This window comes from Centruroides vittatus, unplaced genomic scaffold (genome assembly GCF_030686945.1).
Source record: "Centruroides vittatus isolate TY-2023 unplaced genomic scaffold, ASM3068694v2 contig_359, whole genome shotgun sequence".
In the NCBI taxonomy this organism is placed as follows: domain Eukaryota; kingdom Metazoa; phylum Arthropoda; class Arachnida; order Scorpiones; family Buthidae; genus Centruroides; species Centruroides vittatus.
In genome coordinates this window covers 1-17871 of record NW_027122182.1, presented here as the reverse complement: position 1 = coordinate 17871, position 17871 = coordinate 1, and the positions used below count along the sequence as shown (strand labels likewise).

The window sequence follows — 17871 nt, the reverse complement described above, 5'->3', positions numbered from 1 at the left end:
AGTTAGCTGAACGGAAGGGAAAGGAAGAACGTGTAAATCAAGCTGACCGCCTCGACGGAAGTACGAGGTTTGGTGAAAACGCAAGCGCGAGGTCCGTGTAGGAGCGGTCAACTGATTTCAATGCCTCGTTTGTTTGTTTTTAGGAAAGAAAAAAAATAAAGAAATCAATGGGGACAAACGGACAGAAAGACCCAGACAACCGTGAGACCGCCGGGCACACCATTGATCTTACTGAGATGGCCCTCACACTCGCCGAGTTAGTGAACTGCCCGGTGTGTTGGGAGGGCCCTCGGGAAGCCCTTTCTAGACATCTGGCGGGAGCCCATTCCGCGGTAATAGAAGAGGAATCCCCCTCGTTACGTATGATTTGCATAAATTGGCACCTGGCTCGGCGATGTTCTTGGGTAGCCAGAATCGCTTGGGGCCGCAACAAGTTCCTGGCCCAAGTCGTGAGAGAAGAAAAAAGGGAGGATCAGGGCTATCTCCCCATGGTCTATTTCCTCCTCCGGTCTTCACGGGTCTTTGGGCACCCGTGAAGACACCCGTCGTTTTTGTTACCACGTCCACCTAAGGGAGTGGGCCCAGCGGGTGTCCTACGAGGACGAGCCCCGATGGGTAGCAGGCAGTGTGCTTAGCACATTTAAGCACAGGGACTGCCTGGCCTTGCCCCTCGCCCTTGTAGAGGGCATGTCTGGGAACGGGGCCATCGAGATGAAAGAGACCAGAGGAGACAATGTCCCCTCCTCTTCTCAAAGAGGAGGTGGCGATGGCAACTGAAACCGAAATGACTCTCCCACCTCGGGTGGAAAATGGAGAGGGAGACCCTTGGGGGGTGGAGTTGGGGCCTTAGTCGGCGCCCTAAGAGTCGACTTCCGGGGGCGGCACCTTGGTCCCCGAGGACCAACTGAAGAAGGCAATCCAAAGGGCCGAGGCCTGGCGAGCAGGCGGCCAGGAGACAGTGGTTCTCCTCCCGGTAGGCGAGCCCCTGCCCAGGGAGCTCAGAGTAGTAGTCAAATGACACATACGAATCACAAAAATTGTCAAGTAAATTCAATTTGTTGTATTTATAAGTAATTTTTAGGTAAATAAGTGTTATATGTAATAAGTTTGGTGTTTTTGCAATTATTCTACGTTATTAATAATGCGACACTGAAAGTATTTTAAAAGATTTTTTATTTTTACTTTCATTAATACAGAGAAATCATTTAAATTTTACAATTTAAGTGTATCCACTTTTTCTTTTAGTTTATCTAAACCAAGACACAATTCTGCCATTAAGTATAGGAATAAATTTTCACGATGGGTAATGATGTAATTACGATCTAATTTTTGATATTTTATAATGTAACACCAAGAAAGCTGACGTTGAAATTCGTCAATGAACTCTTGGTCAAGCTTTTGATAACGGGAAACAAAATTCCAGTTTAGGAAGTCTTGTATTTGACGTAAAGTTGAGGTTTTTAATTGTTGGTATTTTAAGAGTTTTTTAATATCAAATTTATGTACGTAGCCAATAATAAAAGCATCCGAAAGAATTTGGTGTTCGGCTACTTTATTCCAATCAAGATGGTCGAAAAAAGTTGTAAGGAAATGATCATTTAATATTTGATATTGACATATTAAATCCCATTTTGCATAGTTAATATGCTCCCTAATAAATGAGGGTAGAAATTTGTAATTTTTCCATATGTGGTTCCAATTTAATTTATTCGCGAATTCCCTAATAAACTCTTCAGATAAATTACGTCGTCGACTAATTGTATCCCAGTGGACATAGTTTTGAAATTGACGAATAACGGTTTCGTCTATGGCCGAAGATGAGAAAGCTTTCCAGTCAATTGGTGTAGCGGCTATAAAGAAATAAAACATTTTATATTATTTGCTGCTTTATTCAAGTACATATTATGTATACATATAAGAGTGTACATTCTTGAGTATAAAATGAGGATTACATATATTATATTTGAGTACATTACAAAATAATATCAAATATTTAATTTATAAAACATTTTATATTATTTGCTGCTTTATTCAAGTACATATTATGTATACATATAAGAGTGTACATTCTTGAGTATAAAATGAGGATTACATATATTATATTTGAGTACATTACAAAATAATATCAAATATTTAATTTTTGTTACAAGTAGTTATGATCATTATGAGTTCCAAAATTTTCTTTTTTTCAGATACAGTATCTTCTTTTTTTTCAGATACAGTAATTTCGTCTTCAAAAACTACTTTTTTAGTAATATTATAGTCTTCAGTATCAGAATCAGACAGAATTTCTTTACAATCATCAAAATTTATTTTTTGAGAAAAGGTACAGTCGCCAAACCCTTGTTCATTTCTGTCTGTCTCGCTTAATGATTCCATTTCTAAAAATACTGGATGTGAGATTTTTTCGAAGATAATTTGTGCAATGGCAGTTCCACGTTCAATAACAATATTTTTGGGGCCAAAGTTGTACATCATCACCCCAATATTTCCACGATAGTCGGAATCGATGATGCCTGCATTTATTATTATGTTATCTAGCGACAAAGAAGATTTTGGAGCCAATCTGATATAACATTTATTATTAGGTATTTCGATGGCCAGATCAATAAAAATAATTTTTTGTTCATTCGAGTTTATTTCAAAACCCTTGACACAAAAAATGTCATATCCTGCTGCTCCCTCTGAAGCTTTAGTGGGAATTTTAGCAGCCTCGCTTAATTTTTTAAAATATACAAATTCTAGAAAATAAAATATTTATTATTACATTTATAAACATTAATATTAAATTTATATTTTATAAAATATTACATTTCATACAATTACATTTTATGAAATATTTGTTAAATATTGGTAATGTTATTTTATCATTTATTACAAAAAATTTACATTCGTATATTTTATTATTTGGTAATTTTAATGATGCTGCTTTATTACATGTTTGTTTTAAACACGAGTAAGTTTTACTACAAATACTATGTATTATATAACTACATTTTCTTTTGTATACTATTATAAAGCCATATTGTGGAAATGATGAGGAATCTGCAAAATTAAAAGTAAAAATTGTAGTGCCCAAATGATAGTGCATCTATTCCATTATCTAAAATAAATTTTTTATCATAAAATGGAGAAAGGGAAATTTTATTTTGTAGATATGTTGTTACTATATGATTTTTGCTTTGAATTCCATATTGTTGATGCCTTAATAATTCTGTATTAAACAAAACTTCTTTATATTTATCATGATTAAATGTTTTTACAACAGATTTTTTAATTCCCTTGGCAGTTTTCTTATTTTGTTTATCGAAAATATAGGAATACATTTTTGGTTTCAATGAGCAAAATTCAATTATAGGTTTCGATAATGTTTCATCTTTAAAATATCCTAGTTTACTTTTGTTCGCTTCGTTATATAATTTATGGTTTTTAGGGTAATTACTAAAATCGAAGATATCCGGGAATGATTTAAAATCTTCGTATACATCATTTGTATATATTTGAAGTGTTAGTGAATCCGTATCGGTATATAATAAATGTACGTTTTTGCCATATCTATTTTTAAATATTTTATAAAATGTTTCGTAAATATGCAATTTACTTAATTCTAATACGCAAAAACCAATATAAATTGGTTTGTCTAGAATTAAATTAGGTTTTTTCATTTTAAAAATAGTAAGGTTATCATTTATAATTTTGAAATTTTCTACAGATGGCTTAGCTAGATATCTGCGATACTGATTTAATGTCGTGGCTGCTTTTAGGTTAATACGTTTTCTTACGTTTTGACACGTTTTGCCAAAAAAACTATTATTCATTAATTTAAAAAATGATTTGTCAAAATCGTTAGTCGATTCTTGCCGTTTTTTATTATTAAAATATATATATTTTTTAAGCCATGCACTTTGGGAAAATGCCAATACTCTATGAATTTTGGTTATTATTAGACCTTCCTCTAGATAAAATTTTAAATTTCTATAATGAATTACATAGTTTGTTTTATCAAAAAGAGTAGGAATTAGTTTTTTATTATTACTATATTTTAAATTTAATTTTTTTAAGACTGTTTTTTGGTAATTGGATAATAAATTGTATGGGATATGTGTGTGTTCAGCAGCGAGTGGCAAATTATCATGTCTGTCATGAATAATTTCAGGATATTTTAAATCAACCTCTAAGATATATCCTATACTATTTTTATTTGATATATTAGGTATGTCTAGAGCATCTATTTCATCTTTGTGCAGCCATCGAAAATTATTTACGGGTAAATATGCACTCATTACGAATCCGTAAAGGTTATTCGCATCTATCGACAGAATATAATTATGAGGTTGATTTTTATCATATGTGTCGGGTATTAATGGATTATTTGCTTTTGCAAATCTTTTTCCCGCTAAACTTATTCCGCCCCTAATTCCACTTTCAATGAAAAGGTACATATCTAAATCATTAAATAATTCCAATTGGATTTTAGTCATTTTTAAACCACAGTTCCATGTTAAATCGGGCGTAGTTATGAAATATACAGGATCCAAATTATAATATGTTAAACTTAATTTTCTGAAATTCTGAAATATATCTGCCAATAATACTGTATCAACATATTGGTATAATTTTAAATAGTCTTTGAAAGTTTTACAATTAAATTTATCCCAAACTAATTGAGCATGATTGTAATCATCATCTGTAATATTTTCTCCTAATAATTCATTATAAAAGCATTTTTTTGGGGGTAGTTGTATTTCATTTAATATTTGCTTATTTTTAAAATAGGAATACGGAAAAATTCCTTTCCTTTTTAATAATTCTCTATATTTGCTGCGACGAAAAAAATGATTAAAAATTGGAAAATTATAATTTGCATTTTTTAAATTGTCAGTCAAAACTGAAAGAGAAGAATTTAAAAACTGAAAACTGTCAATAAATTTAAAATAATCTAATGAAAATGTTGTAAATTTTTCAGAATTTATAGGAATAATTTTGATTTTTGAAAATAATTTAGAGGGAATATTTTTAAAAATTAAATGCGAATCATAACCTGAAAAATTGTGCAATATAATGGGGATAAACGTTTTTAGTCGGTAATTTAAATTGCAGCAATTATGGGCCCACCCCCGAAAAAGACCTGTCTGATGATCATGATCCATTACACGCAGATCATTATCACCAAATTTTTTTTTACAAATATGACACAAATGTTTAAAATTATTGGAAACAGTATTTAAATTAATTTCAACATTGCGATTTATTTTATCTAACAAATTATTCAGCTGCATTTGAATATCAATTAAAAAATTATTAACAACATTATCTCCACAATAAAAATTAGCATATATTATTTTATCCTCATTTTCAATAATTATAATGGAATAACATATAGGTTTATGAATTTCAACAATTTTAGTACAACTTATTTTAGGGTCTATTTCATCAGAAGATACCTGTTCCAAAATTGATTCAAAATCTGCATATATACAGATTGCATGAAATAATGACTTTTCATGTGAGTGGAATTTTACAATTGTATTGTCTCCTTTTGGAGTAGATACTTTTTGATATTTATGATTAGAACAAAATTTTATATGATCGTTTAAAGTAGTTTTTCTTTCAAAACCATTTAAACAGAGTTTACAAAATTTTCTTGCTGATGATTTATCAGACATTAGTCTATTAAAATTCCGGATTAAAAAAAATGAGATTTATACAATAACAAATTAATTTCTTTTTCAAATTGAAATTTACTTATATAGATTGGATAAATTAATTTCTTTTCATACCCATATACATGAATACTTAGACAATTATTTTTCTCAAATGTGGGAATATTTTTCACATTTATGGGAAATTTTAAACGGTTTAAATTTAAATATTTTAAATATTTTCTATATAAATAAATAGAATTTCTGTTACTACTAGTTGAGGGATATAAATGTGCAACTATACAATATAAAAAACATTGGTTATCTGAGCACTTTATATTTAATACACAACGTTTGAGAACTAGATGTTTAGGAAGAATAATATGGCCGCAGCCACCAATTTCATTTTTATATATCCCAATATTGACATCTATAAATATAATTTCTTTTAGTATCCACCCTGATCCATATTTTATAAACTCTTCAATATAATTTAGAATTGTATCAAATGCATTTCGTAATTTTTCACCAATCATATATGAGGACAAAATATGCTCAACATGGCTAGAAAAATATACATCTTGATACTCTATAATATCATCTTCTTTATATTTTAAAAATTTAGTTTTTAAATTAATTAAAAATTTCCTTCTACAAACAAAATTATCATTAACTAAAATATCATAAATATTTGATGTTATTTTTTCAAAACAGACAGCTGGATCTATATTTTCTAAAATAAAAGCCCTATAAGTTTTAGCATACCCTCTAAAAGCTTTTTTCCTTAAATTAAACATTCTGATCTAAATGTTCAGTCATTGCATCGAAAGCTTTTTTATATAATTTAAAGTCCTTAACATTGATATTATACTTGTTGGGCGGATAATTCCCTTTCATTTTTGTTAATGATATATACCAAACTGACTTGAATTCGATGACTTCCATTGTTTGATTGTCGCATACTTTTATCTTAAATGGCCGAATTTTAGAACATTTTGCAGTATCTGTAGACAGGTCTAGGTCAAACTTTTGTTTTTTTGATTCATCTTCGACATTTTTAGGTTTTGGACCTCTTTTTTTGCCCACATTCTGTTTCATATTAAAATCAAATTCACATTCTATATAAATATTAAGTAATTAAGTAACTTATTAAGTAATATTAACTTATTAAGTAATTTTAACATTTAAAAATATTTTAAATAAAAATTATAATATTACCATCAGCAGACGACATGATGCTTTATTCGTTGTCTTTGGAAGTCTTGTAGAAGATATTTTTCTCAATCTGGAGTTACAGCTTTTATACAAAATAATAGGGCGTGGTCAACTGATTTTATCTTAGGTGTGGCCGTGTTTATGAAGGAAAAATATATTTAATTTCGGGCGTGGCCGGTTGAGAATTTAAAATAACTATGTGACCATAAATTATACTTACGAAATAGTTGGGCGAGGTCATGTTTGTGAAGGAAAAATATATTTAATTTCGGGCGTGGCAGTTGTAGAAAGCAGGTTGAGAATTTAAAATAACTATATGACCATAAATTATACTTACGAAATAGTTGGGCGAGGTCATGTTTTTGAAGGAAAAATATATTTAATTTCGGGTGTGGCAGTTGTAGAAAGCAGGTTGAGAATTTAAAATAATTATATGACCATAAATTATACTTACGAAATAGATTTCTATCTTTGGTGGAGTCAACATTTTTAATAGCTGTGACCTAAATTATGAAATAGATTTATATCTTGGGTGGGGTCTGCAGAAAGTTGGTCAAGAATGTTGGGTGTGTACTGAATTTACAGGAAAAAAACAACCCAAGCGTGCACAATATAAGCTGCGATAAACTTAAGAAAACAACCATATCAAACAAGCAAAAGTAAAGGAAATCTCAGAAAAGATATTCAGAAAAGAAAGATATACTAATTTCAAAGCAATGGTAAGTATTTAAAATAACAGTTTATAATTTAGATTTAAATTCTTATAGTATTTAAATATATTTCATTTAACAGGCCACAGGAGGAAATTCAAATTTTGAAGCAGGAAGTAGTGATTTTCCTGTAAGTAGTATTTAAAATAATATAGTTTATAATTTAGATTTTTATGATTTTAAATATATTTCATTTAACAGGAAGATAATGTAATTGATGTAGATTCCCAAGTAAGTATTTAAAATAATATAGTTTATAATTTAGATTTTAATTTTTATGATTTTAAATATATTTTATTTAACAGCCATCAGGAGATAGTTATGACAAGACTATGGATGCTCCTGTATGTAGTTTAAAATAATATAGTTTATAATTTAGATTTTAATTTTTATGATTTTAAATAAATATAGAGTATAATGGATTTAATTAATCGAAGTGAAGTTGATGCAGTTACTCCTGTATGTAGTATTTAAAATAATATAGTTTATAATTTAGATTTTAATTTTTATGATTTTAAATAAATATAGAGTATAATAGATTTAATTTCACAAACAGGGAATACAAGTTAGGGGGGTAAAAAAAATTGTTGATAAATGACAAAGTAATTTATATACAGGCATCTAGATTGAAAGAAGAACTAAAAAAGAAAGAAGAAGAAGAAGAAGAAGAAGAAGAAGAGTGATGATGATTATATTGAAAAAAAAGAGCAGGAAGAATGCGACAGAATCATACGGATGAGAGAGGAACAAGTAAGTTTTTTTTTTTTTTTAAAAAAAAAAAAAATTTAAAAAAAGTATAACAAGGTAACTTATATACAGGCATCTGTGGAAAAAATATTTTTAAAAGAAAAACTAGAAGACAGCGAATATATTCAGTGGGGGGAAGAAAATAAAGAAGAATTAGACGGTTACTTGCATTTTATGAGGGAAGAAAGGAAAAGAAGGGAAGAAAGGAAAAGATGGGAAGAAAGGAAAAGACGGGAAAGAGAAGAAAGCGGTATGAGCAGCCAGGGGGGAGGAAATTCATAGACTCTCCTTCAACCTCCCCCCTCCCCTCCAACTCCCCCCCCCTGAAATTACCTATATAATGTTCATTCACGCATCCGGAAACATTATAAGAAATCTGACTTAAAAAATGAATTGTAAGTATATTTTTCTTATATATCTATATTTAATTAATAATATAATAAATAGAGAAAATATTTTAGATTTCGGTACTTTGGATTCGGGTGCATTAGATTGGAATACTTCATATTCAAGATGTGAGTAATAAATATAATATTTAAAAATAATGTATATTTATTTATTTATTTAATTCATATTAATATAAAATAGATTTCAACCCTTGCAATGTATGGAGGGATAATGTCGGAGTAATTATAGACTTTGAAGCTTTCACAATAGATGGCATGGACCTACCGTTTAATACGTTATGCAGACAACTTGGTTTTGTGGCACAAAACTCGAATGAATATCAAAAAATTGAATTTTATAATGAAATAATTACTTTTAAAGATTTAAGTTTTGCTAATAAAAAAAATGTAAGATTTGGCAATTATTTACATGGTTTATATTTAGCATATGAAAAACAATATTTCGGAAATTGGGAAAAAAGTGATAATGTGTGCAAAATTTTATATAATTTATTTTTAAAATATAAATTTTTTTACTATAAAGGAGGAGAAATTGAAAAAAATTATTTGAACTTAACTTCAGAAATATACAATGTGAATATTCCGTATTTTGATCTTGAAGAACGGGGAGTGCCCAAATCTTCAAAAATTCGAGTTCCATGTCCCTATCATACTAAAATATATCCGCATTATTGCCATGCTCCGAAGAACTGGAATATAGAGAGGCCATGTCCTCATCATCATGAAATATACCCGCATATATGTATGCCACCAAATGCGTTATTTTACGGGAAAATTTGCCCATTCCACACCCGGTTTACACAACATTGCAGCTTATGCGATGTTTTTTCGTACAAAGCATTTATGATCGAGCAAGGTAAGTACATTTTATTATTATTATTATTATTATATAAAAATTGGTAAATATGATTATACAGTCAAACCTGTTTTTATGCGGGGGATAGGGACCGCATTAAAAAAAACGCATTAAAAAAAATCTCACGAAACTTTACGAATGGCTGTAAATAATAGTTTTTCGCAACACAATTAAAAAAATAATTTTTTTATGCGGTCCCTGTGACCGCATAAAAAAAGTCTCACATAGAAAATAATTCAAAACCGTACGAAATAGAATTTATTGACAACAGATGTCAGCACTTGACTGCATCGTCTGGTCTATCGTCTGTTTTACATATTTTTGTCCAGGTGGTGTTTTGTTGACTTAAAAAGTAAATTATTTCATTTTTCGCATATTCATGCAATAATATTACTATAATAAGTGCATTTATGCTATAATAAGTTTATTTAGCTATAATAAGTCAACGTAAGACATGACGAATCGCACGAGACTAGTCGCCAACTATACCGCACAAATTAAAAATTTCGCATTAAAAAAAATCGCACAAATAAAATCGCACATAAATTATTATTATTATTATATAAAAATTGGTAAATATGATTATATATTATTTTTTTATTTATTTTGTACAGGTTTCTGGCAATAACTGCATTTTAAATAACTGTATGTTTTTGAAAAATAAAACAATTTTTTATATTTTAAATATTTTTATTCATTGAATTACAACATTGATTATACATTATAGTCGGTGGGCGTGCCAAATATAGATGTTGTTCGGCAAATTTCTTTACAAATTCATCATTATAAAATTTATCAGTTTTACTCAGTTCTTTTAAACATTGGTTTCTATTCATTTTATATAGAAAATACAGACAGAAAAATCCACAATTCATCGAATATAAACTCTGATGAACAATATTATTCCAACAGCAATTTCTGGAATTTCGTTTAACAAATGTAATAATTTTTGGTTTAGTTGGTTTCATTCCATAACTATCGTAGTAAAAACAGGTTTTTCCATCGAAAAATGCGGATACCCAATGACTTCCAGGCTTATTTTTTTCGTCTAGATTAATTATAAATGATTTATATTTACCGATGCAAACGGGTAAATCATCCGATGCAAAAACTCCTCCAAAAGTTCTTTTAATTTTTTGGTCACTGGAGGCCAATTTCCATAACGAAATAGTATTCATTAGTAATCTACAAATACTGTCCTTGAGTGATCAATTTCAAGAGTGTTATTATATTCAAGTAAACAAATAACGTTTACAGTTTCTAATATAGCGGTTGCAAACTTTAATTCAATTGATATGTTTCCTTGTTCGCTTACACTAATATGCGATTCTGATGCCGAACGATCGGGAGAAAGATCAAAAGAATATAAAGTATAGCCATCTTTATAATCCCGGTAGGATATATTTGTAAATTTATGGTGATTAATACATCCTATATCTTCAAATAATGATATAAAATTTCTTGCGTATATGCTATTTGTATAATCGGGCGTGTACGGTTTTGATGGGATCATTTGGTTGTCTTTTAATAGACATATATAATTTAAATTGTAATTTTTAAAATTGAAAGGATTATATTTTACATTTCCATTAAATGCGGTATTAGAAACTAAACCGATAGTCATTCTATAAGGTAATTGCCCAATTACTGCATTTGAGATATTAGTAGACTGTATTCCGCTACTTAAAGTAAAAACTTTTATATCTGCTCTTCGAAATGGCATTTTTATGACACCCGTTTGCAATGCTTTTTCTATGCCTATTTGAACAGATGAACTAACATCTACTTTATTAATTTTTAAAGATGCATTTTTAATAATAATTTTATAGTTATCATTAGATGCCATTAAAGCAAAATTATCCTTAGATCTTTCCAATTTAATTCTTAAATCTACGTTATTAATTAACAATTTAGGTTGATGCGACAAATCAATATGTAATCGTCCTACTAAATCTATTAGTTTACTTTGTTTAGCAACATTAAATCTTTTAGTCAATCCCTCATTATTTTCTTCTATCGAATCCATATATTGTGCAGTATCTTTATAAAATAATGCACTTGTTAAAAATGTTTTTTGAGCATCCTTTGAATAAAATAATAAGGCATCTAAAATCGCCCGATATGGATAATTAACATTTGAAATAATTTGCTTGTCGTTTAGAAAAACAGTACATTGTGAAAACAAACTATTTAAAAAATAATTAACAGGTACAACTTTTTCATCAGCTCCCACATCTGTTCCATCCTTTTTGGCAATTTTTACTTGAACATGCAGATAAATTGAATGTAAGTCGATATAATTTTCACCAGAACCGGATACATAAAATTCAATAGGTGCACGACTGTCAGAAATTGTCGCAATTGGGTGAACTATAACTTCCGATGTACTGTCGATAGCGAGTTGAGTCGAAACGGTACTAAATAAATCCAACTCACTTTTAGTGCAGGGGCACGAATGGGGGTCCATTTTCTCATTCGGTAAATATATCTTGTACTTTCCGTCTTTTATTCTGTGACTGAACTAATCTTCTCAATCGTTTTCTTTTTATACCCGATCCGCTTTGTACTTTTTTAACTATATCATCTTTGATTTCGCTGCCGATATCTTTTAAATGCGCTTTTGTTGACTCTTTAAATGATTTTCCCGCAATTACGTCTGATCCAACACCCGTGGCAAGATTTAATACTTTTCGTCCAAGATATTTTCCAACTTTCCTAAGGATAGGTATAGATTGACGAAATAAATCTCCAAAAAATCCATAACCACGCTGTATTTGGGGCCCTGAAAAATAACCTCTTCCTCCCATTCCCAAACGGTGCCTGAATATTAAATCGGGAGTCAATACGCTACCTCCTGCTTGATTGCAGTAATAATTTATACAAACTTTTGGATCGAGCTTCATTTTGCTGCTCTCAAAGACAAACTAATGCAAACAAATAAAACTATGTTATATTTATAACTGTTTAAAAGATAAAATTAATATTGTTTTTCCTCCAAAAAAAAACAATTTCTTTTCCACCTACAGATCTCAGTTCGATTTCTATAATATCAATATAATTTTTCTTTAACGGAAAATACAAAGGTGTCGGGTAAACTCTATTTATCTGTTCTTCTTTCTCAGTCATAACCGGTATAACTCTTAATAATGGTGCAGTTATATCTCCGACATGATGAGAAGCAATAATATTCGAATAAATAAAAATTTCCGAAATTCCTGCAGACATTTCAATAGGATAGCGACTTATATATTCACCGGGTGGAAATTTTACAGTTGTGAACCCAAGAAAATCTTTTAATTCATTTCCAAATTTTACAGAAATATTCAATGGAACTTTTAAAATAACCTTATTATTTGGTAGTAATGCTAATTTTACATGTTTAAAAATTCCCAGAAATTTTTCAGGAGACGAATATAACCCTATAGGAATAAATATTTTTTCATCTCTATAAGTTTTCTTAATTACTTGTTTTTTTCTATTTTTTTCCACAAAAGTAAAAAATTGTCCAGAGTAATCCTGTGTTGATAATCGAAAATTATAAATTGAACTACCCCTTAATACAATATCTTTGTTGGGTAAATTTAGCATATAAAGTAATTTTGACGAATGATCTACAGTAACATGCAACTCGTGCGCATCTTTTATATTTATATTTACAGTTTGATTATTTTCGTCAAAAATAAATTCAGCTAATTTAGAACCCGTTATTTTAATTATATTTTCATTTATTATATTAATCAATTTCTTCTTATCATCTGTAATGGCAGTTAATGGAATCATATACGATTTATCTGGCAGTAGCTCATCTTTTTCTTTTACAGTTTCTTCAAATGTAACAACGTAATCATTATTGTGATTAGATATATTAAACCAATTTCTTGGAATAATAACTTCTGTAAGTCCAACTCCCCAATTTCCATGTAAATTAATAGGAGGGCTCATTTTCACCATAAAACGAGACTGTGTATTCTCAGGAAACAAGTCCATACTTGCATTACTTATTAACGTTACGAAAAAGTCTGATTGCATCATTTTGTTACCTTTTGTAATTCTTCGGTATAGAACCTTCCTTCTAAAATCTCGTTATGTGTATCTTTTAATACGTAAGTCGGAGGATGCGATAGAAATCGATCGTGAATAACAAATATTTCCTTTGTCCACCCTGGCAGATATCCGCGACTAAATGTTTTACGTATTTTCGAAATTCTAACTAAATCACCAATATTAAATTTAAATTTACTTTTCCTTTTTATATCATATAGCCTGCCAAAAATTGTACCGTAATGCAATGGACCAACTTCAGATGGAGCCATCCCGATACTTCTATGAAAACTATTATTATATCCTTTTACAATATCGTTTAATTTATCAATATATTGATAAGAATTACGATAAGTAAATAATCTATATATTTTATTTCGTAAAGTTTTATTTAATCTCTCAACCACAGAAGCTTTAGTATCTGAATGAGTTGAATAGTGATTAATTTTATATTTTTTAAACAAATTTTTTACTAATCTATTATAAAATTCGGTTCCTTTATCAGTTTGTACATTTTTTGGAATATTTCGTTTAAAAATAATCTGAAATGCCTCCGAAACAGATTTAGGTTTTTTATCCTTTATTGGCACAACGTAACAATATTTACTAAATACATCAATTACTGTTAATAAATATTTTATCCCTTTATTATATCGGGAAAATTGCTTTAACACAATTAAATCAGCCTGCCATAAATCATTAGGATGAAAAGCTTTAGTTTTTCTTCGAGAATATTTAACTCTTACAGGTTTATGTAGAGAATAAACAGATTGAGAAGATAACCATTTTCTGACAGTAGATCTCGATAAATTAGAAGCTTTAACTAGTTTACTCACTCCTCCGAACGATGCCGAAGATTTCGGGTTATAGTATATTGATTTCAATAGTTTCTCCATTCGGGACTCTTCTTCCTCTTTTTCGATGACTTTTTCCACTGGTAAAATACTCTTGGAGAAATTGTAGAAAAAATTTCTTCGGGACTTTCGACTGGCGTCGGTTGATATCTTGGTTTTTCGCCGATTTCGGGTAGAGTTGCCAAACCTTTATTTCCTATCCATTCTCTGGGAACATTTATTTTTCTTACAGCTTCCCAAAAAACGTTAAAGCCCACTGGAGATAACGGCGTTTTTCGATTTCTCATTAAGTGCGAAATTAAATCCACCATATTACTGCCCCCCACGGGGCTGCCACTAACTGTTAATTCACCCTTTGTATTCCATCCGTAATGATTTTGTCTCAATTTATCAATTAAGTGAGGAATATATTTTTGATATAGTTGCGGTACAGATATAGTTATTTGTTTAATAAATGCATCCTCACCATTATCGTCAGCAGAGGGTTTTTCATCGAGCAGTTCTTGATTTTCATCGGACACAACAGATACTCTGACTGGCTCTTTCGGGGCATGGACGGTTCTCTGATATCTCGAAATCAACTGACTTAGTAATTTGACTTTACTATCGTCAGATAAATCAGTACTCTCGAGTAATTCTTCGATATTATTTCCAATTCTTATTTCAGGTTTAATTTTATACGCAGCCAACAATTCGGGAGGAACCAGTGCCATTTGCTTTGCCATTAAATTCTTTTTCCTATTACTTTACCAATTAATCCTCCTGCCATAGACAAAAGTGGTGCCAATAGAAGAGGAAGGAATCCACCAGATTGATTAACCAAAATTTTTTTCTTGGTATTTAAAGGGACTTGTTTTTCACTTAATTTCCTAATTATTTTTTTATATTTTCGTAATTTATGAACATTAGCGGGTATATTTCCCCTCCGCAAATTATCACATATTTCGCACAAAACTTTAACTTGATCGGGAGTGGCCTCTTTCAATATCGCTTTTCGTTGAGAGGGAGTAGTTTTGGCTAAAAATGCTAGCATATGATAATTTTTCTTTACGTTTTTCATTTTATCGGTAAGTATATCCAAACAATACCTTGTTCATCCGGAAAACACGAATCCCGCACCGAAAGTTTCTTGTCCGTTTTGGGATGAAAATCCAATAACAAATAACCAAAATCCTTCTCTGTTGCTTTTTTATATGCATCCATTAAAAAATTACATTTTCCTGCAAAAGCTTGTCTGCCCAAACAACTTACTTGACTTTCATCCCGATTATTTTTAAATAAAATCAAATAATGCGTATTTAATGTTATATCTCTCATAATTCTATTTTTTGGAAACAAATTTTGCATTATCAAGATCACACTTACATTATAATGGTGCGACTCTGTTGTAAACAGAAACGCAGTTTTTGAACCAAGTTCGTGCATCAAATCATCAATTATTACCAAATCCCATCCTTGTACAGATTCAGGTAGGCCATACATAAATGTAATTTCTTTTTCATCTCGAAAAAACGGCAAATATACAGAATAACACCATAAAATTTTCTTAAATGGTTTATCATAAATTTTACAACGAATAATTTTTCTTACTAATGTAGTCTTTCCGCATTGTGACGGTCCAGCAATTATGCAGTTACTTGGATGTTTAAAATACATATCAATCGATTTTATGAACTTTAGTAAATTTATAATGTTTCGATCCACAATTTATCTCTCTAAATATTAATATATTCCTTTTATTCTTTTCAACATAAACTTCCCTCATAACATCTGAACATTCCTCAAACGAATGATATAAGTTGTTACTAACTTCGTTAATTCTACCGTCATCATCAACAATTACAAAACCAAATTTTCCATTACCTTTCCATATTTCTCCGTTAACTTTAAAATAACGCAAAACAATAGGAAAATTATCAGGAATATCGAAAGAAAAATTATTTACCGCAGCAATGCAACTATCAAGTGACTTGTACAAACGGGGAGAAACAGAATAATTTCTGTTACTGTCGTAGGTAATAATAAAACCGTATGCTTCCATGACCGATCCTAGCATTAAAATAAATTCTACAATATCTTAAAATTTAATTTATATCAAAATTCAACCAATCATAAGATAAGTATTAATAAATTATTTGTAAAATTATTTACTTGACAATTTTTGTGATTCGTATGTGTCATTTGACTACTACTGCTCAGTGAGTTTGAGGAATGTCGCCGCTGGGTTAGAGTCGGGGTTGGTGCCAAGGCAGAACCCGGGCCGGAGCAGGTCTTGGGGAGAAGCCGTTTGAAGGCTGTCAGGGAAGAAATAGCATCTCGCTCCGCCGAGTCGGGGTGTAGGTTTTACCCAAGGTAAACCCCCCCTTGGAAGGAAAAGAAAAAAAAGGGGAGACTATCGGGTCCCCGCACTGAGTTCTTGTTTAAGGCCGCCCAGGTGAAAAAAATAAAAAAAGGAAATGTTTTTTTTTCGTAAAGTCTTACTCTGAAAAAAAAAACTATGAATTTTAATAAACATATACATATATACTTTTTTTTATGAGATTCAAGTCTTTTCTTTATTTGATGCAAGACAAGACGACGATCGGTTTGGCACCCGAAATGTGACTGTTGAGAAGTTGCTGTTAACGGAAAACGTTTTAAAGTTTGTCTCCCCCAGTCTGGCGCGTGCCGAAGTGGCTAGATCGTGTTTCAATCAAACAGACAGAAAGGATCGCACCACGTGGGACGACTAATTGTCCGAAAAAAAAAACAGCTATTAAGTCTTGAGCATAATGAAAGAAGTTAACGATCGCAAGAGAGAAACACGCGACCGCCAAATTTGGGGTCAGCGGCTAATCGCTTTTCCCGCTGGCGGGCGCTCCCCTTGAACGCCACGGGAGTAAATCTGGCGCGGGATGGTCTACGGAACCAAGGAAGCAATTAACTCGTTTCCCAGCGTTAGTACGAAAAGGGAAAGTTGGTTGGTTGGTTAAAGTTTATTGGCACAAGGGCCACAAAGGCCAAGCTGCGCCACAACTTATGGTATATATATGTACATAAATAACAATAAAAATGAACAAAACAAAAAAAACAAAGAACCAATAACAAAAATTAAACTGTGTATAACAACAAGATGTATATAGATATAAATAAATAAATAATTAATTAAATTTCTTTATGAATATTTGTAACTTTTAAAAAGTTCAATAATTTATCAACATTTGGCCTCTGGCCCAAAATCTCTTTAAAACTTGCATTTCCAAAATGCAGCCTACGAATCCGTTCAGAGGCGATGCAATACCTCAGTATGTGCTTAACACTTACATTACAGTTGCAATACTGACATACAGGCTAATCATCACCCTTCAAAAGGTATTGATGAGTCAGTCGAGTATGTCCAATTCTCAAACGAGTAAGAAT

General features: G+C 30.7%; 1 protein-coding gene and 2 long non-coding RNA genes across 3 annotated transcripts; 2 read left to right on the top strand and 1 right to left on the bottom strand.

Moving 5' to 3' along the window:
- The first annotated feature begins 7406 nt into the window (after nt 1-7406).
- LOC136974966 (uncharacterized) lies at nt 7407-8703 on the top strand. Its single transcript, XR_010880723.1, has 6 exons — nt 7407-7576; nt 7650-7701; nt 7773-7798; nt 7873-7911; nt 8185-8317; nt 8387-8703. It is a non-coding gene; the product is annotated as an uncharacterized lncRNA (long non-coding RNA).
- Nucleotides 8704-8763: 60 nt separating this feature from the next.
- LOC136974965 (uncharacterized) lies at nt 8764-10262 on the top strand. The gene is made up of 4 exons (XR_010880722.1): nt 8764-8829; nt 8903-9108; nt 9245-9577; nt 10192-10262. It is a non-coding gene; the product is annotated as an uncharacterized lncRNA (long non-coding RNA).
- Nucleotides 10263-10754: 492 nt separating this feature from the next.
- LOC136974936 (uncharacterized protein F54H12.2-like) lies at nt 10755-12044 on the bottom strand. Its single transcript, XM_067269935.1, has one exon. The coding sequence runs from the start codon at nt 12042-12044 to the stop codon at nt 10755-10757; it is 1290 nt and encodes a 429-aa protein (XP_067126036.1).
- Nucleotides 12045-17871: the final 5827 nt, after the last annotated feature.

What these genes read in the sequence shown, in the direction of transcription:
- LOC136974936 (XM_067269935.1), bottom strand. Translation starts at nt 12,044, where the DNA reads ATGGACCCCCATTCGTGCCCCTGCACTAAAAGTGAGTTGGATTTATTT.